The sequence below is a fragment of the Heterodontus francisci genome, chromosome 20 (genome assembly GCF_036365525.1).
Source record: "Heterodontus francisci isolate sHetFra1 chromosome 20, sHetFra1.hap1, whole genome shotgun sequence".
Taxonomy (NCBI): domain Eukaryota; kingdom Metazoa; phylum Chordata; class Chondrichthyes; order Heterodontiformes; family Heterodontidae; genus Heterodontus; species Heterodontus francisci.
Window position 1 is genome coordinate 39,468,917 of NC_090390.1, and position 26,125 is coordinate 39,495,041.

At 40.7% G+C, this 26,125-nt stretch overlaps 1 protein-coding gene across 1 annotated transcript in view; it reads right to left on the minus strand.

Moving 5' to 3' along the window:
- Positions 1 to 26,125, minus strand: part of LOC137380595 (RNA/RNP complex-1-interacting phosphatase-like) — a 56,686-nt gene that overhangs the window by 5,076 nt on the left and 25,485 nt on the right. The window contains exons 3-9 of the mRNA XM_068052654.1: positions 21,150 to 21,225; positions 19,828 to 19,959; positions 19,606 to 19,729; positions 13,365 to 13,425; positions 6,303 to 6,349; positions 6,138 to 6,213; positions 620 to 748 (exon numbers count right to left, since the gene is read on the minus strand). Of these exons, the coding sequence (XP_067908755.1) occupies positions 620 to 748; positions 6,138 to 6,213; positions 6,303 to 6,349; positions 13,365 to 13,425; positions 19,606 to 19,729; positions 19,828 to 19,959; positions 21,150 to 21,225 (645 nt within the window). The remainder of the gene's footprint in view (positions 1 to 619; positions 749 to 6,137; positions 6,214 to 6,302; positions 6,350 to 13,364; positions 13,426 to 19,605; positions 19,730 to 19,827; positions 19,960 to 21,149; positions 21,226 to 26,125) is intronic.

A 26,125-nucleotide genomic window follows, 5' to 3' on the forward strand; every position in this document is an offset into this window, starting at 1 on the left:
GATAAGGGAGAGAGAAAAGTAGTATTATTTGGTTTCTTATTACATTACACAGAAAATAGATAAATATTAAAGGAAAATAAGATGTCCGTCAAGTATAATTTTATAAGACTAATTGCTACAAATACGTATCGGAAAAAAACACCTGTACAAATGTTGGAATGAAGATTCAAATGTAACATGTTTTGAGCTTAAAAGGAAAATATGAAGGAAGTTGAGGGGAAGTACTTCAATATAAAACATTCACTTGTTATGGCTCAGAGTGGGTTGCATGATTTATATCATAAACTTATGCTGGTTGGGTTATGGTAAACTGATCCAGTACAGGTTTATGCCAAAAACAAGGCACCCAGGCAAAATATATAACACTGCCTCAAGAGAGGCTTCTTAATGGGATCAGTTAAGTACATGTGCTCCTACAAAATGTCTGTCACGAATAGCTATGGAGCCGATGTTTAGTACAGAAATACTTTTCCAAAAGCCTTATAAATATAGCTATTTCCACACTTTCTCTGGTTTAAAAATTTGAATTAGAAACCAAATACTAACAGCTTGTTGAAATATGTCATATGTATCTATTACAGTTCCAGAGCACATACAGAAAGTAAATCTGGTTCCTTACTCTGGAAAATCATCAAGCAGTGGTCTAGGACCCTGTGGTCCTTTATAAGAGTACGAGGGGTAAGGCTCCAGTATTTCTGGTTCTGGTTCTGGTTCTGGCTCTGCATCGAACACATCAATTCCTAAATTACTGCAAATAAAAAAAATCCAAGAAAAGCAAATTTATACACATATATAAAATGCCAATTCTGATAAGTTTAAATTGCATGGAAACAAGATTAGTTTCACTGTTATCTTTCTACATAAGTAGTGTTATTTTATGCTATGGTATATCACAAAACTGGCAAAATAATTACTTTCTGAAAGACCTGATTGTAACTTGGTGAGACGGCCTGAGCAGATAAAAAGGAAGAAAAGAGAATGTGTGCCACAAGTTTTCATTTGGGTGGTAATATATCATGCTAAAAGTCACATTGTACAAGTTACTACATATCAATAGACAGCAGTGACAAAGCTGGCATCCTGCAGCACATTTCCATTTAGTTTCATCAAATTAATAAAGAATTATGCCTCTTGCTCAGCATTCGCAAATGAGAGAAATCACACAAAAAACTGCAGTGTATGCTTCCTTATCTTATCAGCTAGAAAAGGCTACATGTTGTGATGAATCAGCAAAAGCAGAAAAACGTAAATATTTTAAAATTTGTAGGACCACAGATTCAAGGTTCAATATTCCTTGCAACATTTTTGATAACAGAATCCCTAATGTACCAGTTAACATATCAAAAAAATCAAAAACCTTCACCTGCTGAGTCCACTGTAATTGAGGATTAATGTACATAGAGCCTGTTTCTCGCACCATTCCACTCCATTAATTGCATGATTGTCCACCATAGCTCTTGGCTGGATGTGGTAAGACTACAGGAGGTTTGCTCTGATCTGTTGGTTGTGGGACCAACAAACTCTATATATCCTGCTAGCTTTTGTGTTTAGCAGTCTTGTACTGTAGATTAATTTAGTTTGCACATCATTCTATCCCCAGTGCTGTTCCCAGCACACCCTTTTACACTCTCCATTGAACCAGGATGTCTTGATGAAGTCCTCCACCAAGGGTACATTTTGTGCCTTTACTTCCTTCAGTGTTTTCTCTAAGTGATGTTCAACATGGAGGAGTATTTAGTTGAAGGAAGGAATAGTAGGTGGTAATCAACTTGTTTCCATGGCCTTGGCTGACCTAAAGCCATGAAAAACCTAATGGCATCTAGGGACATGTCCACCTGACTGTGCACTGTTATGCCCACTTCTGGTTGGGTGCATCCTGCTGTGGGGCAGGAAACATTCAGGGATGGTGATGGAAGAGTCTGGATGCTGGCTGATAGATATGACGGAGTACAATTACATCAAGCCCTTGATCAACTAGTCAAAGGGCAGCTTGAATACCAACTCCCAGACATTAGTGGGAAGTACTTATCAGCATTAATTATGCTGGGACCACGAGTCTAGTCTTAATCCGATATTTGGAACATTGTGTTACCAAAGTGCTTCCATTTTTAAATATTTTTTGAGGACTCACGTTTAAAAATTGTGGAAATGGATTTATTTGGAAAACTGAAGAGATTCTATTGATGCTGGACTTTGTTTTTTTTTAAAAAAAAGGTCACTGGAAGGACTTGAGATTTTGTTTAAAAACAACCCCTACTGGATGTCACATGTCTTAAGCTAAATAAACAGCAGGAGCCTTGGTGACTAGGGAGAGTTGTTTACAGAGAAGTGACACGCCAAGAGTTCGGTTTCGTTTTGGATATTGTTTCGAGTCAGTTGGGGATAATACTGTTAAGAAAGAAGCAACCAGCCCATCCTTTTTCCATCTCTTTGAGAAACCCTGAGAATCCAGTGTGATAGCTGAAACTCCCGATGCCATATTTCTCCTGAAAAGCCTGCCAGACTAATCCTTGACGTCGCCTGAAGAGAACAGCTCCAAAAAGATCCCAGTGACAGCCGTCTACGTGTATTTGGGATGCAGAATAAAGGGACCACTGATAATTCCATATCTTCTCCTTTTCCTTCAAGAATTAACAAGTATTTGGCCAATTTTTGTTGTTGTCCTTTTTGTAAAGAGATCTTTGCAGAGAAAACTTCTTTATTTTGTTTCTTTAACCGATGTTTGTGTGTGTGCGCGCGCATGCATGTGGGGGGCTAATTTAGAAGGGAAATTGCATATTTCAATCTGTGCGTTAATGCTTTGCATCTTTACTGAATAAGTCTTGTTTCATAATAAATTAATAATTTTGATGTTTATTAAAGAAACTTGGTTGGTGGATTTTATTCTGAAATAGAGTATATAATTGGCTATATCGGTAACTGGGTAAACATTTAAATATATGTTGTGACCCGTGGAGGACTGGAACTAGAGAAAGATAGTGCACTCCTCCAGCCTCGGTGGTAAGAAATGCCAGTAAGTACATCCAATATTGCTCTTATGATTGACTTCTGCAACAATTGTTTACAACTGAGTAGTTTGGTAGGCTAACTCAGACAGCATTAAGAATCAACCACATATTGTGGGATTGGAGTCATGTGTATGCTAGACCAGGTAGGGGTCACAAGTTCCTTTTCCTATAGGACATTAGTGACTAGTCAGATTTTTACAACAACCCAGCAGCCTTAAATGTCATTTTTCCTGGTGCTAGGCCATAAATTACCAGATTTATTGAATTAAAATTTCACAATTTGCCATCATGGGATTTGAACTCTCTGTTATGGTTCACTTAGTTTATAGTTAAAAGGCCCTTGGCTTCCACTACTCCATATTCTGCATCACTCTTCCTTGTGCCTCTTGTTCTGACCTTGCATCCTGCAAGCCTCTACTTCCGACACGTTACCTATCAACATTTACAACATGATCTCACCACCCAGCACATCATCTCTCTCCCCTCCAGGAACTGTTCCCTATGTGCTATCCTCATTCACTCTTCCTTCACCACCATTTGCAATTGCTCCTCCCCATGTATATCTGTCAATTTTTTTTCTTCCCACATCAGGGTCTGGTGCTCCAAATACCATTTCTAGCAAGGCAGCAGTTTACAAGTACTTGCTTCATCCCAGTATATGGTAATCATTACTCATGGTATAGCGTTCTCTATTACGACTAGATCAAGCGCAGACCTGCTTAATTGACCATCTTCATTTGAAAAAACTGCCCTCCCCACAGGCTCAATACTTTAATCCCCCTTTCCATTTCCACTCCAACCCAACTCTTCTACCTTTAACCTTCTGCACTATTCCAACCAAACTCAACTTAAACATCAAGAATATTTTCATCCTCAGCACTGTATAGCCCTTCAGTCTAAACAACAGGTTTAGCAATGTCATATTAGCTATTTCTTTCCCTCATTTACCTGTCAATTCCTTCTGGTCACATTCTGCTTTTCTTCCTCTGGCACCTGTGCTTCACTCCCACTCCTTTATATCTCCCCCTCCCACCCCCACCTCCATTAGTCCCTTAAATCCATTAGTCCTTTCTATTGGCATCTTTCATATCTCCCTTCTTCAGCATCAAACTCCCCCTGATTCCTATTCCCACTCAACCAAGCTCCCCTATTTTCACCAGTCCAGGCTTGAATCCCACAAGTGATCTCTGTGCCTCCATTGACATTCTCTGTCAAACTATGGCACTCGTCTTGTCTCTTTTAACCCTATGGCCCATTGTCTATTTTCACTGAAATTCACAAAGACAATTACTTCCACCACTGCCTGCTTTCATCTCACCCAAGCCCTTTGCTGCTGCAATCTATGTATCTCAGTCACCTCCAGTCCTGACTACTTCAGTGCTCTACTTGTTGGTCTCCCATTCCCCACCCTCCATGAATTATGATTTGACCAAAACTCTGCTGCATGCATTATTCCAACACTAAGCCCTGCTAACTTAAATTCCAAAAGGGGTACAGGAGCAGAGGGACCTGGGGGGTATATGTGTACAAATCATTGAAGGTGGCAGGGCATGTTGAGATCATGGTTAAAAAGGCAAATGGGATCCTAGGCTTTATAAATAGGAACATAGAGTACAAAAGGAAGAAAGTTATGATAAATCTGTATAAAACACTGGTTCAGCCTCAACTGAAGCATTGTGCCCAGTTCTGGCCACGACACTTCAGGAAAGAAATAAAGGCATTAGAGAGGGTGCAGAAAAGATTCACAAGAATGGTTCCAGGAATGAGGAACTTCAGTTACGTGGATAGACTGGAGAAGCTGGGGCTGTTCTCCTTAGACAAGAGCTGGTTGAGAGGAGATTTGATAGAGGTGTTCAAAATCATAAGGGGTCTGGACAGAGCAGATAGGGAAAAACTGTTCCCATTGGTGGAAGGATCGAGAACCCAAAAACACTGATAGAAGGTGATTGGTGAAAGAAGCAATGGCGACATGAGGAAAACTTTTTTATGCAGCAAGTGGTTAGGATCTAGAATGTACTGCCCGAGTGTGTCATGGAGGCAGATTCAGATTCAATCAAGGCCTTCAAGAAGAGAATTGGCTAATTATTTGAAAATATTTGCAGGGCTACAGGGAAAAGGCAGGGGAGTGGGACAAGGCGAGTTAAGCTGCCATGGACACGACAGGTCGAATGGTCTCCTCCTGCGCTGCAACCATTCTATAATTGTAACCCATGAACCCTCTATTACTGATCTATATTGCTTGCCAATGTATTCACTTCAAAATGCTTAACTTCATTTATTATTCTCTCCATGGTCTTGCCCCACCCTATAACTACAATCTTCTCCAGCTCTACACCCTACCCTGAACACACTGTTCTTCTGACTATCATTCATACATCCTCTCCTTCCTTCATTCTATCACGGTAGCCTTCAGCTGCCTGGGTGCGACAGGCTAGAACAGTCATAAACCTCCCCACCTCTTTATTTAAAAACCCCTTCAAACTCTCGTCAACCAAGGTTTCAGTCATCCTACCTAATCCTTCTCTTCTTGGCTCGGTATTCGTGTTCCTTATGCTTGTTTGTGAAGCGCCTCAACTTTTTTTTTTAAAAACGTAAAAGATCCTATATGAATGCAAGAATATCATTTTGCCCGCAATGATTTTGAGTAAAATGCATTTTTTTTTTCCGCCCTCGTCCAACTGAGCAATTAATTATTGTCTCCTTGCTCGGATAAGTTCCATGGCCAGCAAGTACCTTTGGTAACTTATCAAGTGATCCTTATTCATACACAAGCCTTGACAGAGTGTTTGGGAAGGCTACTTGACTGGAGGAGCTATTAAACAACCAGATTCTAACCTCCAGCTCAATCATCCACACTTCCAGTAGGAGTTACTGGATAGCAATCTGGAGTGGGAAACTTGGCTCATTTTTCCCTCTTTACCAGAGGACCCTCGAGTCCAAATGTACGGCCCCACCATGAGCTGTGTGACTGTGAATTGAACCTGGAACCTTCTTGGTGTGTACAGCTCAGCTACTCACTGGATAGACTTGCCAAGTTATCCAAGAGCATAACTGAATTAAATCACAGGCTAATCTGCTTTAAAAATTCTAGAATAAGACCAAATAATTTTTTAAAAGCCACATAATCACCTTCTCATTGGTCCACTTCGAAGGTCAGTCAGATATACGACTCCATCCATTTTGTGGCCTCGAGCGGTATTGAAAACTTCAATTTAAATAGGATGAAAAAAAAGTCACTTGAAGATCTATCTTTGATAAGTAAATGAAAGCCTTTAGAATAAATAAGATACATACGTTCAATTGTTGTCTCAGGGTCCACTTCTTCCACATCAATTAGATACCTTTAATTAGTAATACAAACCACATGATATAAATATTTCAATGTTTCCAAGTTAACAATGTGTAAAGGCCTTAATACATTTATTCAACGACAGTTGGCACACCACTTAAATTTGTCTTTCTGAATCAGTTATAACGCATAGTATAAAAGCAAAATACTGCAGATGCTGGAAATCTGAAATAAAAACAAGAAATGCTGGAAATACTCAGCAGGTCTGGCAGCATCTGTGGAGAGAGAAGCAGAGTTAACGTTTCAGGTTCAGAAGAAAGGTCACTGACCTGAAATGTTAACTCTGCTTCTCTCTCCACAGATGCTGCCAGACCTGCTGAGTATTTCCAGCATTTCTTGTTTTTATTATAATGCGTAGTATAGTCATTTAATTCATTCCCAGGATGTGGACGTCGCTGGCAAAGCCAGCATTTATTGCCCATCCCTAACTGTTCTGAGAAAGTGGTGGTGAGCCACCTTCTTGAGTACAACTGAGTGGTTTGCTAGACCATTTCAGAGGGCAGTTACTGTGGGTCTGGATTCACATGTAGGCCAGATTGGATAATGAATGGCAGGTTTTCTTCCCTAAAGGACATTAGTGAACCTGATGTGTTTTTACGACAATCCTGTAGTTTCATGGATGGAATTTTATGCCACTCCAGCGAGCCGGATGGTGGCAGCATAAGATTGAGCAGGAGGCTCCGGGAGGCCTTCCTGACCCGCTCCCGCCTCACTTTACGTGGGCCGGATGGGGGTGAGAAACGGGCCGCCTGCCCCAGGCCAATCAAAGCCCATAAGGAGGCGTGAAAGGCCGCCCACTGAAACCTGGTGGCCTCTCAGCGCACCGGGGCGGGGGCGCATGAACGGGCAGAGGGTGCCCGATTGAGGGCTGCCCCCGTTTCCCCAACCACCCCTAGGACCCGAGACGCCCCCCCTTCCCCCCAAATGACCATCCTTGCCTCGCCGGGACCGGTCACTCCGGTGAGGCAACCCTAACTTATCTGCACTCCTGGCTCCATGTCCTTTGCTAGGATGTAGTCCCTGCAGTGGCCACCGCTACTGGTGGGGCTGCTGGGACTAAGAGCTGCCAGCTCAATGATTGGCCAGCAGCTCAGCGAAGTGGGACTTCCTCCCTCAAACGGGTGGAAGTCCCACCTCGAAACAATTAAAGCCCGGGGACCCCTAAAATGCGGGACGGATCCCCGGGCCGGGCGGAAGCGGGTTTGCCACCAACTTTCACGTCAGTGGTCAGCTCCGTCTGCCCAACGTAAAATCCAGCCCATGGTCATCATTACTGATGCAACTTTTATATTTCAGATTTATTTAATTAATTAAATTTAAATTCCCCAGCTGCAGTGGCAGATTTGAACTCATGTCTTTGAATTATCAGTCCAAACCTCTGGATTACCAGGCCATTAACATAACTATTCAACCATACCCCATGACAAGTGTCATGGAACGTGTTCCTTAACTTTGTAATTTCCCTAATTATACAGTACTTTCAACTTTTGCAGAAAAACAGAGACCCCCCCCCCCCCCCACCCCAAGCTTTAATTAAAAATATCTCATTAAGGCTATAGAATTTCAAAGGTCATTTGAGAAAGTACCACCTAACAGACCTGTACGCAAAATTGAAGCCCATGGGATTAAAAAGGCAGTGGCAGGGAGATCAGAAAACTGGCTACAAGCCAGAAAATAGGGAGGAATAGTGAATGGCTGCTTTTAAGACAAGAGCAGCGTCCCTCAGGGGTTGGCATTAAATCCATTGCTCTTGTAAATGTATATTGACCTGGATTTGTGTCTACAGGGCACCATTTCAAAGTCTGGAGATGACACTAAACTCTAAAATATAGGAGGATAGCAACATACTTCAGGAGCACAATAACAGGTGAACATACGAACATACAAATTAGGAGCACGAGGAGGCCACTCAGCCCCTCGAGCCTGCTCCGCCATTCAGCAAGATCATGGCTGATCTGATTGTAACCTTGACTTCGCATATCTGCCTACCCCTGATAACCTTCCACCCCCTTGCTCATTAAGAATCTATCTACCTCTGCCTTAAAAATATTTAAAGACTCTGCTTCCACTGCCTTTTGAGGAAGAGAGTTCCAAAGATTCACGACCCTCAGAGAAAAAAATTCTCATCTCGGTCTTAAATGGGTGATCTCTTACTTTTAAACAGTGACCTCTAGTTCTAGATTCTTCCATAAGGGGAAACATCCTTTCCACATCCACCCTGTCAAGACCTCTCAGAATCTTATATGTTTCAATCAAGTCGCCCCTTACTCTCCTAAACTCCAGCGGATACAAGCCTAACCTGTCCAACCTTTCCTCGCAAGACAACCCGCCCATTTCAGGTATTAGTTTAGTAAACCTTCTCTGAACTGCTTCTAACACATTTACATCCTTCCTTTAATAAGGAAACCACCACTGTAGACAATACTCCAGATCTGGTCTCACCAATGCCCTGTATAACTGAAGCATAACCTCCCTACTCTTGTATTCAACTCCCCTCACAATAAACGATAACATTCTATTAGCTTTCCGAATTACTTGCGTTACCTGCATACTAACCTATTGCGATTCATGCACTAGGACACCTAGATCCCTCTGCATCTCAGAGCTCTGCAATCTCTCACCATTCAGATAATATGCTTCTTTTTTATTCTTCCTGCCGAAATGGACAATTTCACATTTTCCCACATAATACTCCATTTGCCCACTCATTTAACCTATCTATATCTGTTTGTAGCCTCCTTATGTCCTCTTCACACCTTACTTTCCTATCTATCTTTGTGTCATCAGCAAATTTAGCAACCGTACCTTCAATCCCTTCATCCAAGTCATTTATATAAATTGTAAGAAGCTGAGGCCCCAGCACGGATCCCTGCGGCACACCATTTGTTACATCTTGCTAACCAGAAAATGACCCATTTATGCCTACTCTCTGCTTCCTGTTAGCTAGTCAATCTTCTTTCCATGCCAGTACATTACCCCCTACACCATGAGCTTTTATTTTCCGCAATAACCTTTGATGTGGCACCTTATCAAATGCCTTCTGAAAATCTAAGTACAATACATAATTGCCCTTATTTAAGTTTAAAATACTAGTCTTGAACCCATTCTTCTTTCACTCAGACTGAATGTAAAATTCAATTATATTATGATCGCTGCAACCAAGGGGCACCTTCACTATGAGATCATCAATTAATCCTATCTCGTGAAATGAGCAGACACACAGCAGATGAAATTTAATGCAGGGAAGTATGAAGTGATACATTTTATAGGAAGAATGAGGAGAGGCAATATAAACTAAATGGTACAATTTTAAAGAGGGCGCAGCAACAGAGAGACCTGGAGGTGTAGATATGCAATTCTTCGAAGATGGAAGAACAAGTTGAGAAAGCTGTTAAAAAAGCATATGGGATCCTTGGCTTTATAAACAGAGGCATGGATTACAAAAGCAAGAAAGTTATGCAAAACCTTTCTAAATCACTGGTTAGGCCCTAGGTGGAGTATTCTGTGGAAATCTGGTATAACACTTTAGGAAGGACGTGAAGGCCTTAAGCTGGATACAGAGGAAATTTACTTGAATAGTACCAAGGATGCAGGGCCTTATTTATGTGGAGAGAGTAGAGAAGTTGGGGATGATCCCCTTAGAACAGAGATTTGATAAAGGTGTTCAAAATCATGACTGGTTTTGATATAGTAAATAAGGAGAAACTGTTTCCAGTGGCAGGATGGTCAGTAGCCAGAGGACAGAGATTTAAAGGGAATTGGCAATAGAACAAGAGGCGAGATGGGAAGACTTTTTCCTTTTACCTCAACACCACCAGGGAAAGAGTAGGACCCATTAGGGACCAAGGGGGAAATTTGTGGGTGGAGCCAGAGGACATTGGTAGGGTGTTGAATGAATACTTCACATCTGTCTTCACCCAAGAGAATGAGGATGTAGATATGGAACTTAGAGAGAGAGACTGTGAGGTTCTTGAGCAAATTATCATAGGGAGTGACAAGGTATTGGAGATTTTGGAAGGCTTAAAAATGGACAAATCTCCAGGTCCGGACAATTTGTGTCCCAGGATGCTGGGGGAGGCAAGGGTGGAGATTGCAGGGGCTCTGACCCTAATTTTTAATTGCTCTCTGGCCCCAGGGGAGGTGCCAGAGGACTGGAGAACAGCTAATGTGGTCCCACTATTTAAGAAAGGTTGTAGAGATAAGCCAGGGAACTACAGACCAGTGAGTCTCACGTCAGTGGTAGGGAAACTATTGGAGAAAATTCTGAAGGAGAGAATCTATGTCCACTTGGAGAGGCAAAATTTGATTAGGAATAGTCACATTGGCTTTGTCAGAGGGAGGTCATGCCTAACAAATGCGATTGAATTTTTTGAGCATGTGACCAGGTGTGTAGATGAGGGTAGTGCAGTTGATGTAGTTTACATGGATTTCAGCAAAGTCCCACATGGGAGACTTATCAAGAAAGCAAATGCACATGGGACACAAGGTAACTTGATAAGGTGGATTCAAAATTGGCTTAGCTGTAGGAGGCAAGAGAGTGATGACAGACGGCTGTTTTAGTGCCTGGAAGCCAGTGTCCAGTGGCGTACCACAGGGATCTGTGCTGGGGCCCCTATTGTTTGTCATTTATATAAACGACATAGATGACTATGTGGGGGGTAGGATCAGTAAGTTCACGGATGACACAAAGATTGGCCGAGTGGTTAACAGTGAGGTGGAGTGTCTTAGGTTACAGAAAGATATAGACGGGATGGTCAAATGGGCAGAAAAGTGGCAGTTGGAATTTAATGCTGAAAAGTGTGAGGTGATACACATTGGAAGGAGTAATGTGACACAGAAATATTCAATGAATGGCCTGACACTGGGAAGTTCCAAGGAACAAAGGGACCTTGGTGTGTTTGTCCATAGATCTCTGAAGGCAGAAGGGCAGGTTAATAGGGTGGTAAAAAAGGCATATGGGACACTTGCCTTTATCAATTGAGGCATAGATTACAAAAGCAGGGAGGTCATGTTGGAGTTGTACAGAACTTTGGTAAGGCCACAGCTGGAGTACTGTGTGCAATACTGGTCACCACATTATAGGAAGGATGTGATTGCATTGGAGAGGGTGCAGAGGCGATTCACCAAGGTGTTGCCTGGGATGGAACATTTAAGCTATGAAGAGAGGTTGGATAGGCTTGGGTTGTTTTCACTGGAGCGGAGAAGACTGAGGGGTGACCTGATCGAGGTGTACAAGATTGTGAGGGGCATGGACAGGGTGGATAGGAAGCAGCTGTTCCCCTTAGTTGAAAGGTCAGTTACGAGGGATCACAAGTTTAAGGTGAGGGGCGGGAGGTTTAAGGGGGACTTAAGGAAGAACTTTTTTACCCAGAGGGTGGTGACGGTCTGGAATGCCCTGCCTGGAAGGGTGGTAGATGCAGGTTGCCTCACATCCTTTAAAAAGTACCTGGATGAGCACTTGGTACATCATAACATTCAAGGCTATGGGCCAAGTGCTGGCAAATGGGATTAGGTAGACAGGTCAGGTGTTTTAATGCATCGGTGCAGACTCGATGGGCCAAAGGGCCTCTTCTGCACTGTATTATTCTGCGATTCTGTGATACTCCACTGTCTCTAAATTATCAGACTGCTTGTCCAACATCCAGTACTGGAGGAACAGAAATTTCCTCCAATTAAAATATTGGGAAAACCGAAACCATTGTCTTTGATCCGTGCTACAAACTCCATCCCTCTCCCTGGCAATTGCCTGAGGCTGAACCAGACAGTACGTAAACTTGGTGTCATATATAACATCAAGATGAGCTCCTGATCACATATCCCCACCATCACTAACAGCGTTGATTTCCACTTCTGTTATATCACTCAACTCCGCCCCTGCCTCAGCTCATCTGCTGCTGACATCTTCATTCATGCCTTTATTACCTCTAGACTTGACTATTCCAATGCACTCCTGGCCAGCCTCCCACATTCTACCCTAAATAAATTTGAGCTCATCCAAAATACTGCTGTCACTGTCCTTACTCGCAAAAAGACCTGTTCACCCTATCACCCCTGTGCTCACTGACATACGTTGCCTTCCAGTTAAGCACCACTTCGATTTTAAAATTCTCATGCTTGCTTTCAAATCCCTCTATGGCCTCACCCCTCCCTATCTCTAATTTCCTCCAGCCCCCCAACCCAAGATGTGCTTCTCTAATTCTGACCTCTTGAGCATCCCCAATTTTAATTGTTCCATCACTGGTGGCCATGCTTTCAGGTGCCAAGTCCCTAAGCACTACAATTCCCTCCCTAAACCTCTCTGCCTCTCTATCTTTAAGATGCTCCTTGAAACCTACCTATTTGACCAGATATTTGGCCATCTGCCCCAATACCTCTGGCTCTGTGTCAAATTTTGCTTTATAATGCTCCAGTGAAATGCCATGGATGTTTTATTATGTGAAAGGCACTATTTAAACACGTTGTTGAAACACAGTGGGTCATGCTCTGGAATGCATTGCAGAACAGTGCAGTGCACTGGTGGAAGCAAATTCAAAATAATTTTCAAAAGGGAATTGAATAAAATACTTGAAGGGAAAGATTTTGCAGAGCTATGGAGAAAGGGACGGGGTAATGGAACTAATTGGATAGCTCTTTCAAAGATCTGGCACAGGCACATGGGCAGAATGGTCTTTTTCTGTGCTGTAGCAGTCTATGACTCTACAACACTACTTGTCTCCTTTTCTATATACAGGGAAAATAAAGAGATGGGACTTACTTGATGTAAAGTAGTAAAGCAGTAAAACTACTTTTTAATCTCAGTAGTTTGTATAGATTTAATGCAACTGGCATATTTAATTTGTAAGTTATCCCTAATTGCACATTTATCAAGCCAAGTATGAACCTTAAGTGAATTAATAAAAATGTGTACACTTACAACCATCATTTTATATTTGTATAGGGCCCTTCATGAAAGAGAACCTCTCAGGCGCTTGAAGACAGTGAAAGAAAATTATTCAGATAATATTTACCTACAGATAAGGTATCCAGTTCTATTAATTCCACCAGTACAGTGAATTCCAATGATTTTATCTAAAAATAAAGGTGAAGGAAATCAAAATTTAAATACCTCCAAAGTGTAAAAAAAAAATTATATACAAAGTAATACATGGCAATGTTACCATGGAATTCTACAATGCTTGTAAGGTTCACAGCACAGCATAAACATGTTTATTCTCCAATTTACACAATAAAAATCTAGGTTATTTACAAACTTCAACTACTTAACTAGGGATATTACATCATTTTCATTTTAAGCTTTATACTTCAAATATAAAATTGGTGAGAAATCATATTTATGTATGTTTTTTGTCAATTCCTCTCCTTCCAAGCAATGACTTCTCTTGCAATATGCTTTCCAATACCTTACCCACATGGTCATTCATGTAGGAGACTAGACAATGAGTATTAGACTATTTTACCATGAAACAAGGGGATGGGTACAACAGGGAGAGAGAGGGTAGCTGACATAGAACCTGCTCTCAGTCAACATCATTGTCCATACATGTGAACTTTGCAGCATGGGTTGATAGATGATCAGAAGTGACCCATTTTCTCCTGCAAATCTCTTTAGTAACTGAGACCGAGACCATCTGCACTGCCCCTACTGCCATTCCCACCATAAATTTGATAAGTCAGCACAGCTCGGGAATTGAACACAGGACCTTCGGGCCAACAGGGCTCTGCCACACACTGTCTTTTCAATCTGACACCTCAGGGAGCTAAGGGATTTATTTTATAGTTTCCCCGAATGTTTCAACTTATAACTATACATTTTACTTAGCAAAAAAAGTATCAGCTTATTAGAAATAAACTGTTATCAACTGTTCAATGGAATTGAAGCTCCTGAAACTGTCAGAGTAGTCTGAAATGGTGGAAAACTGGATGTGCACACTTATTTAACATTTTTCATGCAAATTTTACATCCTTAAAAAATGTATCTAAAAAGAGAGAATTATTCTTTTCGGTCCCTTCCCCTATGACAAGCAAGAGAATGGCCCCAATAATAAATCAGAGCCACATTGGGAGCAGGTGGGATCCGATATCACGCAGGAAATCTGGAAGTAAGTTCAGCGTGTCCATTAATGGCATTTTAATGCAGCCACTTTGTTAGCATTTTACTGCCAGGTTTGTGGTTGATTGCGTGGCACTGGGCACGGTGAGGACCCAGATGACATTATTTCAACTCCAGTATTTAGAACAAATATTGATTTACGGCACAGGAGGCGGCCATTTGGTCCATCATGTCTATGCTGGCCAAAGAGCTATGCAGCCTAATCCCACCTTCCAGCCCTGTAGGTTACAGCTCAAGTGCACATCCAAATGTTTTTAAAAATGCGATGAAGGGTTCTGCCTCTACCATCCTTTCAGGCAGCGAATTCCAGGTCCTCATTACCCTCGGAGAAAAAAAAACTCAACTCCCCTCAATCCCTCTGCCAATTACTTTAAATCTAGACCCTCTGGTTACAGACCTCTGTGCTAACGGAAATAGGTCCTTCCTATCCAGACCCCTCATCTATTTTATACACATCAATTAAATCTCCCCTCAGCCTATTCTGTTCCAAAGAAAACAACCCCAACCAATCCAATCTTTCCTCATAGCTAAAACTGTCTATTCCTGGCAATATCCTTGTATATCTCCTCTGTACCCTCTCTCGACAACCACATCATTCCTGTAATGCAGGTACCAGAACTGTATGCAGTCTAACTAGTGTTTTATACTGTTCTAGCATAACCTCCCTGCTCTTTTACTCTAGGCCTCGACCAGTAAAGGAAAGTATCCCATATGCTTTCTTGACCATCTTTTCTATCTGTCCTATTACATTCAGGGATCTGTGGACATACACTCCAAAGTCCTTCGATTCTTCTACACTTCTCAGAATCCTACCCATTATTGTGTTGTCTCTTGCCTTGTTTGTCCCCTGCAAATGCATTACCTCACACTTCTCAGGATTGAATTCTATTTGCCATTTTTCTGTCCATTGATATCTTCCTGCAGTCTACAGTTTCCTTCCTCACTATCAACCACACCAATTTCCATATCATATGCAAACTTCTTAATCATGCCCCCTACATTTCAGTCTAAATCACTGATATATACCACAAACAGCAAGGGTCCCAAGTCCTGAGCCCTGCAGAACCTCACAGCCATCCAGTCACAAAAATACCTGTAGACCATAACCCTTTGCTTCATGCCACAGAGCCAATTTTGGATCCAACTTGCCACATCCCCTTGGATTCCATAAGCATACAATTTTCTGACCAGAGCCAATCCAAATATGGAATTTGTAAGAGTTGGGAGTTTGAAGCAAGAAAAGACGAACTATGAAAATGGGTTCAGGACAGTCAAAGGCTGCACCCTGCTCAAACACTCCTTCCTTGATGGGGGCAGTGAGAAGCCAAGAGAGATGCTCTTCCAATGATGAGATGAAGAAAGTTGCTGTTGCCACAGTGTAGCGTGACTCAGAAGGTCAGCAACAGCAGCACTGTGCCATGCTCCTGGATTCAGTTCAAGGAGCACTTTAATGACTTAAACAGTCTAGCAAAGAGTATAGTTACACATACTTCATGTTATCACCATCACCTCACCCCCACTCTGCCTTGCTAACCCTACATCACACCTAGTTAATTTTTAAGTGTACCCATACTTCTCGTACTATGCGGTTTCTCACATTCCAATCTGTTCATTTACCATTGCCACTCACCCTCTTCCTTATGCAATTTGATGCCTCTCCCTGATACTCACCCTCACCAAATGCACTTCATCCACTGGGTGAACACATGCCATTACAGTTGCTCATAGATCTGCTCTTTTCCTCTTTGCGGGAGCAAAGAGCACAAAACACAAGGAACAGGGAGAGAACCAGAGGTGGGCCTCCACAGATCATACAGTTAACAACTGTAGAGGAGGAAGCCCTGGAGATTAGTGGTGTCTCAGAATCCATCAGAAATGAGGAACCTGTAACTACCTGGTGACAAAATGACAGAATGTACAGATCATATAACACTCAGTCACTTTGACCTGATTTCAGCAGGGAGTGAAATATGATGATCTTCATAATGAGAAGTTGCAACATTCTTACCTTGCCAGTACCAATTCATATCTTATCACAGACATGGCCTTCAAATGTGCAGCAGGAGCCCGTGGACCTTGCAGACAATAAATCCTCGCTGAGGGTGTACTGTTACAGAACTAATGCTTACCATGCACCAGCTCAGAGACTCACACTGGTGAGACCAGTTAGACAGATAGTTGGGTTTACACCTTGTGACTTAAACTTCACAAGTAAGCACGAGCATACAATGGTAGCAGGGACAGCTATGGAGAGTGAGTGTCGGAGGGTGCAGGTTTGACCAAGCTCTTCCCAGCAGGACTCAGATGCTGTACCCTCGGGGTCTTTGATGAAAGGAATACACTGAGGAGCAGCAGAGAATGTTTGATGTAATGACAAGCCTTCCAAACACACTGACAATTGTAGAGAAAATAAAGCAGTCAGCCTCAAGCATAAGTGGGATGTCGTCATAGGGCATTACAATGTCGTCTTCTTGCATGGATAGAGTGGCCAAATCCATGACTTATCAAATGAGCCCATACATGCCTTGACTACAGCTGTACACACTCGAGATGCCAACATGTGCGGCACCTTAAACAAGATGACAGACGCCATAAACTTGGCTGTGGCCTTACAGCGATGCACTGAACTGGACCAAGTTGCTCTCCCGCAGAGCAATAGCAATGGACTGTGGCTGGCCCTTATGAGGGACGACAGCAAAATAAGACATGGAAGTGGGGACTCCAATCAAAAGCTCTTCCACATCTCACTAGTTGTTCCCCATCCCCGACGCCCCCCAGCGAGTACCCAACATGTTGCCTTGTGTCACCATGGCTGAGTCTGCCTTTATACAGATATAGGTTGACCGGTCTTTGCTGGGGCCCTCAAACGCTCCGAAACCCAGAGGTCACCGGCCATGAATGGCTCAGCAGCCAGAGCAGGGATCTGAGCAGCGTGCCCTTACCTCTGTTGAAGCCACAGAGGTTGCACCACATAGATGTAGGAAAAGGAGGAGTATAGCTTTGTAGTTGCATAACGGTATGCACATGGGTGTATGAGAAAATGTCTTGCGCAGTTACCATTCTTTAGTAGAATTATATAGATGTTATTAGTTTGCACCACTTTCCTGTCTTGCCTATTTTTGATTCTTGGGTGTTGTCACCTTTTCCCTTGCCTGATGAAGAATCATTCCTACAATAGGCAAAAGACAATCCTGTACTATAATCTACCTTTGCTAACTATGGTTCCTATGGACATGAATTGATGGGTACCAATGGGGTTGATGTGCCAGGGGTGGTTGGTTGTTTGAAGGACTGCTTTATGTCTGTGGCATTGGGGGAAAGGGCAATTAAAAAAAAAGAGCAGCCATTGCACGGTGCAACCTAAGTGAACCTTGCATTAATAAGGGCATCCCTAGCAACAATGTGAGCAGCTGGTGCTGCATGTCCCTCATCACTTTCTCCACCCCGGAACTGTCCAAAGACTCTCTGTGCCTCATTCTGCCTGCAGGTCAAAACCTTACTGCTGCACAATGTTATGTAGAGAGCATCACACCCAGATCTTTCAGGACACCCAGGTTGGTGAGGACTGAAGGATGCCTCCAGATCTTTCTAAGTGGCTGAAGTGCATTTTCAGCTTGTTTGATCATCTGTTTGAATTTGGTGGTCATATGACATAATGCTTTGTTGCTTGGGATTCTGACAGGTGTCAGCCAAGTATCCTTGCAGCCATCCCTTAATTCTGCATGCAGGTCCAAGAAGCTCGGGGAGCTTGAACTGCCACAGGACGAAAATATCAATGCAACTCCCTGGGAATCTTGCTCATGCCTGCAGAAGTATCTTTTTTGGGGAATGTCCACCAGCTGCACATTGACAAACATAGGAAAAGAAGTAGGCCATTCAGCCCCTTGAGCTTGTTCTGCTATTCAATGAGATCATGGATAACTCCATATACCAGCCTTTACCTCAATCCTCATATACCTTTGGATAAAAAAAATTTCCGATTTAAAATTTACAATTGATAGAGTTCCAAACTTCTACCATCCTTTATGTGTAGAAGTGTTTCCTAATTTCACTCCTATAAGATCTGGCTCTAATTTTTAGACTATGCCCCCTTGTCCTAGACTCTTGCAGTTCACAAATAGTCCTGGTTGATATCGGGGTGGGTTTTGGGGTGGGGGGGGGGTGGGAATGCACCAATTGCCAAGTGTGCACAGTCAATGATGCCCTGCAACTATAGGTGGTCAGGCAGACAAAAAAACTTGAGCACCTGCACATTCAGACATTGCATATAAAGTTCACATAATTGCTGGCCCTGGCAAACAACCCACCAGTCAACAGTCTTGTGCACTTGTGGGCCACCAACTGAAAAATGTGTCTCTGGTCGAGTCCTAGAAGAATCCAAAGGCAAAAAAGTTGAGGGCGGTGGTTACTTTGACAACTACTGATAACGCATGGCCACCAAGTCTCGTAGGGAGCTTGACTTCTTTTAGGAGGCTGCAGATGTCTGTCAGCACCCGAGTCTCGTGAAGCAATGCTGTTCTGACTTGTCAAGGAAACTCAGCTTCCATCTTACACCGTGTCGTAATATTGCTCCTTGCCGGAGGTTCATTCTAAGGCAGCCAAGGTGCCACCCATTCTGTTGTGATTCAGGGAACCTCCAAAGTGTAAAAAAAAAACTCACAGCAAAATTACTGTGAACAGACCCCTTCCTGCAGAAAGCAGCTGCTAGTACTGAATATTTATTGTAGTATTTCCATGAGTTATAATCAGCCCCTTCAATTGCTGTTGTATTCTTGCCTTGCTTCCAATGGCAAGCTTCAGCAAGCCATAGAAACCTGTGGATCCAACATTAAATTTAAAAGTGTGTTAAATATTGCTCCAATTGAACAATTACCATGTTAATACGAAACCCACCTCTCTGAAGGGGGTTCCACAGAACTAGCCTAATGCTCCAAAGCTAGACATTGAAGTTGGAGGTTTGCAGCTGGCTCCCTGATATGCTCACATTTTTGCCAAATTTAACCCTCTCCCGTTCCTCTAGATTAAAATTCTCAATATTTCTAACTTGCTAGCTCACCTTTTGTCCTCAGACTATAAAGCACTATACCATCTAAATTTAAAAAAAAAAGTCATTAACGATAATAACTGTGGATACTTACCATTATCTGCATTTTCCCACAAGAATTTTCTGACCCTTCGTTTAAACTGTAGAATGGTAGCATCATCTGGTACTTCATGCCCAACAGTGTAGAGTTTTTGATATTGCACACTTTTAGGCAAATCCTAAACCAAACAAAAACATTTAGAGAAACATAAGTTCACTATTCAATATCAATGAAGGCCATAATAATGTTTTCCATTTAATTGAGTCAATTTTATACCTTTTCGGTGTAGTAGCGAGTCGTATACGTCAAGTCAATAATTAATCCAAGCTCCTCATTCTGCTCTTTGATTTTAGCTATTAGGTCTTTTGGAGAAAACTTCTGATTAGCTGTAAGCCTTTGACTTATTGCCTGCAAAGAGAAAATGTAACAAATTTTCTTATTTAAGCTTCTGAATCTTATGGAGACTTGGATGTATATTTTTTTCAACAAGGAAGGAGGTACTACTGGATCTTGTTCTAGGAATTGAAGTCAGGCAAGTAGGTAAATTAAATGCAAGGACCATCTAGAAAACAAGGACCATAAAAAGTAGCTTCAATGTATAAAAAGTTAAAAGGAGAGGAAACAATGACAAAAGATACTTGACTGAAAAGTCAATCAAGATAACAGGGGAACTAGCCCAGATAAATTGCTAAGAAAAAATTATAGATAAGACAGTAGACAAATGTTCAAAGAGAAGGTATTTATGGAACAAACTGGGCAATAAATAAAAGGGTCCTAGGATGAGAGAAATTTTATTAAAATGAGAATACAAATTTAGGGCTATTAACCCAAAAGAAAATCAATTAGAGTGCAGAAAATATAGAGGAGGAAATGAAAGATTAAAAACACTAAGACAGGGTGTGAAGAATGATTGTCAGGTAGCAAAGAGAAATAGTAAAGGATTTTATAAACAAAATGCAAAACATAGTTAAAGAAAGCAGAGTAAAGATGAAAGGAGATCTCCTCATGGAGGGTGGAGGAATGGCAGATGAAGGGTTACAAGAAATAATAAATACAGAGAAACGTGAGGCAAAACATTTTGCAGGATAAGTAAGGAAAGAAAGGAAATAGACACTAAATGGCAAAATGAGAGAAGATAAGCAGAAAGACTTAGGGGTTCAGGTATACATATATTTAAAAGTGGGAAGACAAGTTGATAGAACTATTAAAAATATGGGATTCCTGGTTTTATAAAACAGAGTAAGACAATACAAAGAGTTAATGCTAAATTCATAGAAATCATTGGTTAGGCTGCCATTAGATTTGGGGACATGTAGGATGTTAGGCTCTCATATCAAGAATTATCACTTGGACAGTGTGCTGAAGTATACAAACCAACGTGAAATTCATCAGGAGGGAAGGAGAGAAAACGCAAGAGCGTTTAAAAACTAGATGTTAAGTTATACCATAACACCATCTCATTAATATTCTGGGTCAAATTGGGCAGAATAGAATTTTATTGGGGAGGAGGGAAGGAAAAAAAAAAAAGGTATATAGTCATGTTAACTAATTTGATTTGAAGCCATATTCAATACTTAGAACACAAAAAAAATGCTTACCCCTTTCAAAGGAACTTTGAAAGCAACAAATCTAGTGCCTGGTATACGTTTCCCAACAGGTACAATGCCTCGCCATCTAGTTTAAATATGTGGAAAAAAGCTTTGTAAGTTATGATATAATGTTATCAGTGTTTAATTTGTTATATGTACAACAGAAAGAAACTAAATTTACCAAACATTTAAAATCACGCAGTTTAGCCATCTTAATATGGTTTGTTCTTTTTATTCAATCTGTGCCAACCAAACATAAAGATCATCAAATGCACATTAAAGCTTAACTGAATGCATAGTTCTGAAATTAGACTGCAACATAAATAGTACATGGTATTTGTTTTGCATGAAATAGTGAATTTGAACTGTGAGATAAGGATAATATACAAATCCTATTCAAAATGTAAATTAACAGTCATATACATAGCACGTAAACATATTTTAGTTTAGTTTCCCCATATGAAATATTATAACAGACCAGAGCACAAATTATGAGCCAAATCAATTTTTTTGTAGTGTCAAATTAGATTACATTCTGCAATGAGTAGACTATACATTAAACCTCAATTTAAAAAGTAGTGCGTTTTTACTTCACTTCAAGGTTTTGCTTTATTTTTGGTCAACCAGAAATATTGTGTGTGCTATTGTTGATCCCTATATGTAGCTTTAATGTAAAATGCTCCAAGGCACTTCATAAGTGAAAACATACAGGAAAAAATGGATATCAAATCTGAAAGCCGGTTGAAAAGACATATCTTGAGAAGGGCAATAAGGAGGATGAAGAAATGGAAAAGCATGGGCCAAGGCACAATCACCAAAGGTGCAGCAAATGTGGCAGGTGGGTGGAGTTGGGGGGGGGGGGGGGGGGGGGGTGGTGTGCGTGTCGAGCAGGTGCAGGGAAAAAGAATGTTCATAGAAAAACAATCAGAACCAGAGCACTGAAGGGTGCTAGTGGGAGTAAAATGTAAGGTTGGAGGAGGTTGTAGATAGGATGGGCAAGGCCTTGGAGCGATTACAAGAAGTTTTCTGTTACAACTATGTGGCAATTTTTACAATTTACTTGAACCAGAGTAATCTTATACTAACAGTTCATCATTTTTGCTGTTATTGTAATATTTATAGCAAGGAAGAGGCATAATGTTGGCATTGGTTGAAAAAAGTCTATTATGTTCTAAATACTTGTAATAGAAACAGTTGCATGATTTAGAGCACCTGATAGCCCAGGAAAGAATGACATGCAAAAAAAAGTAATGAAACAGACTTTCAGTTGTTTAAAGATGCAAAACTAGATAATGCAGATTTAAAATGATAATATAAAAAAGGTGCAGAATACACTTTAAATACAAAAAACTCATATGGGGAGGGAACAGTGAACGTCATTAGATAGCTTCAACATTAAATCACAATATAACCTTACTAACTTAGTTACACCTGGGCTAAAATGCTTTAGGATCTGTAAATTATGAGAAAACAGGAATCATCAGCATCTGAACTAATTTAACTGAAGATACATTTTACTTTTAGGAAGATTGGCTCTCAATTTTATTACATCAGCTCACCCTAATAATGGGGATTTCAATTTATGTCATTTATATGAAATCTTTTCAGCATTACTCAGCCATAAACTAAATAAATAAATCATAATTGGTCATAAAACAATAAAAGCTAGCCCAGGTTCTGAGTTTCAGACCTGGGTTTTGATTGAACAAAGGCAACGATGTGCACTGTCTAAAAATCCTTCCACCTGCTCAAGCAAAGCATAACCGAAATATTTCTTTAAATAGTTTTTGTTGACATGGACTACACCAATATGAATCAAATAACCTCCAATGCTCAAAATTACCAATATCAAACATATAGCTTACAAGCTGATGTTGCTGCATATTGATGATCAAGCTACTGTTAACTATGTGAAGACCATTTTGAATTGCAGGAAAATCGCATTGAGATATTTATGATTGAAGTTCAGCTATTTCATACAAGTACAAGCACCTTCACATAAAACATAGTTGATACTGATCATATCTGTCACAATTATTTGTGGGATATCAAAATAAAAGATTGATTGCATCAGGGATCAATTGTGATGCTTGGTTTTTGGGTCATATAAATATTTAGAGGCAACCTACACAACTGCATGTTATAGGACAGAGAAGATAGCTAGAGAAGGGTTACTGAGCTACAATACACTTGATCCTTTGAGATGAAACAAGAAATAAAAAGCTCACAATTTTTAAACATCCTCAAGTATTGAGTGCAAATTCTTTCTCTCCCAAAGGTGAAGACTCATGCAGGAGTATTGTTTCATGGCATGGTGCCACCAGTACTGGTACCAATAGTAATTTATTAGTGTAACCCTGTCCATGCCATATATTCACACGTGCAGATTCACAGAGCTTAAAAGATAACAAAACTGTTTATAGAGCAAACAAGGTTAAGACAAAACTTGATGCAGGTATAGAAAATAATGGAAGATTTGATAAGGTATATAGGGGGAAAACTTATTTGCACTGGTTGGTGAGTTAGTAGTTATTGAGCATAAAATTATGATCAAGAGAATGAGAAGTCAGTATTTTTTGTAATACTGAGTTATTAGCATATAGAATGTTACATTAGAAACTAAAACCTAAGTAGCTTTTAAAAGTGGACAAATATTTGAAAAGAACATTTTAAAAGGATAGGGGGAAAAGAGCAACTGAATTGAATTAAGTGCATACATTTTCAGAGAACCAGTACAGACATGATAGTATTGTGGTACTTTTGTACTAGTTCATGCTATCACACTCAGTCTGCAATGTATAAAAATTATATTCAATAGTAAAAGGAAGTGTTGCATTAGAATTCTAAGTGTTTCAGCTCTTCACTTTACAATTACCTCAGTATAATATAGCCTACCATATATTATAGTCCTGTTTGTAGTTTTAAAAAAATAAACAAAACATTGTACCAAAGGACTGTCATTAAAGACTGAAGATAAACTGGCCCTCATTTCTTCCATCATATCCCTGAACCACACACCAACTACCACTCAGAAGGACGAGATGGAGTCCTGTAAATGTCATATCAATTCTGTGATAGATCAGTTGCACTGCCAGGTTTTCTAGCTTCAGAACCTGGTTTCAGACATTGCTACTCTTCCATAGCAAAGGGTCATATAACATTTCTCATGGGTGGCATGACAAAAATAGCAGTTACCATCAGGCTCAGGACCTACAGGCATTGCTGACTTATATTCTAGACGTAATTTAGATGGTGAAGTATTCTGTTCATATGGCACATGCTCCTGCATGGGAGATGATGCCCTCCATTGATGAAATGACCATTACTGAAGTCCAGGTCCCAAGAAGAACCCAACTTGAGATTTTTCTATTGATCACAAATCATAATTATTTCAGTAAAACTAAGGTCTGCTGGATTGCCTCTTTTGATGCCTTTGCTTAGCAGTCTAGGTCAAGGTAAAATCCCTAATATTTAAAGTAAGTTGCTCTTATGAGCAGGCACTTCATAAAGGCCTTTTAACAAGGAAATAGCATGTACTCCCGATTTTGAACTTGTTGACTTCTCCAGTCCCAATCCTCAATGGCCTGCAGGGTGATCATGATGTTGGAGTTCTCCTTTGCGAAACCCCACCCATAAGATCTATGTTCAGTCTGAAGCTTTTTAGAACCATAAAGTAAAATATCAAACACTTTAAATTTGTGGAATGGGAATCTGTCCTCCATCAAAATCTTTGTCACTGCCCTTGCTTTCTCCTCAGTAGAAATGAGAACGTGCATGTGTACATTTTTGCAAAAGTTATTCACAATGTTTCAAGCTCCCTTAACTCAAGTTACACAAGACTACCACTATACAAACCAGTGTATAATCCATTAGCAAGGGTAAGGGTGTGCTTGTCAGTTATGCTTGAACATGACCCTTGAATTGGGTCAGTAGCTATCTTAATGGGACCTGGATAGGCTTTCTATGGCTAAGGACATACATTAAACAGTATTTAAAGAAGCCACTTTGGCAATTCTTTCTTCTAAATTTCTATTCTCCTTAAGGTGCCAATATCACCTCCCCCATACTTTATTTTAATTTGACAGGGACCACAAAAAAACTTCTGAACTAAAAAATGGTGCAAATGTATAGGAACTCTGCCCAAACCCATGAAAGAAAGGTTCATGTTTTGTACAGACTTTTCTTTAGAATACAAGAGATACTGTGCTGAAGGACGTGGATGTGTCTCAATCAAGAATGAAACTCTTGACATTCCTGGACCTAAGACTGTCTTCAAGCAGAGGAATTAATTGCATCAAGCTCTTGTGTTAATTCTGGAGCAGGTTTCATACCTAAAACGTAACCACTTAATCTGTTTTTACATGTAGGAACCTGCTTACATTATTTTTAAATAGTGATTAGAAATCATTAACGCTATTTTCTGCATGGTATACTTGCAGTAACACCTAGCCTTAGTGCTCCCAACAACAAACGTATAAATACAAGTAGTTTTCTTTTAAATATCAAGATTTGTTTCAACTTTAAAAATTAATTTTCACCCATTTGTATCTCCGCCCCCCACAACTTTGAAAACCCTGGGCTGAGAGGGAAGACATGCATCAGCAAACACCACTATCACCCCCAGCAATTTTCATGTTGAAGTAAAGCACAACACATAACTTACTAACATCCCAATCATTTAACCTGTTGCACATTTTGCCTTATCTCAGTGGTGCAGATTGAAAATGTGACTATAAAAAGAAATGTCAATTGAATATGGTAAAAGAAATAAAAGCTCAGTCAATGTTATAGGGCACAAATGCAACATGCCACCAAAGGAAGCTTCCCTCAAGGGAAGAATTTTTATAATTTAACAGATGAAAATGTAGTTACAGCTATTACCACTCGCATCCCCTACCCCACCCCCCCCCCCAAAAAAATTGGTTATAAACACGGTTGAACATATATTGTAAATTCCTTGCCTGCATTACTATTGCGGAACTAAG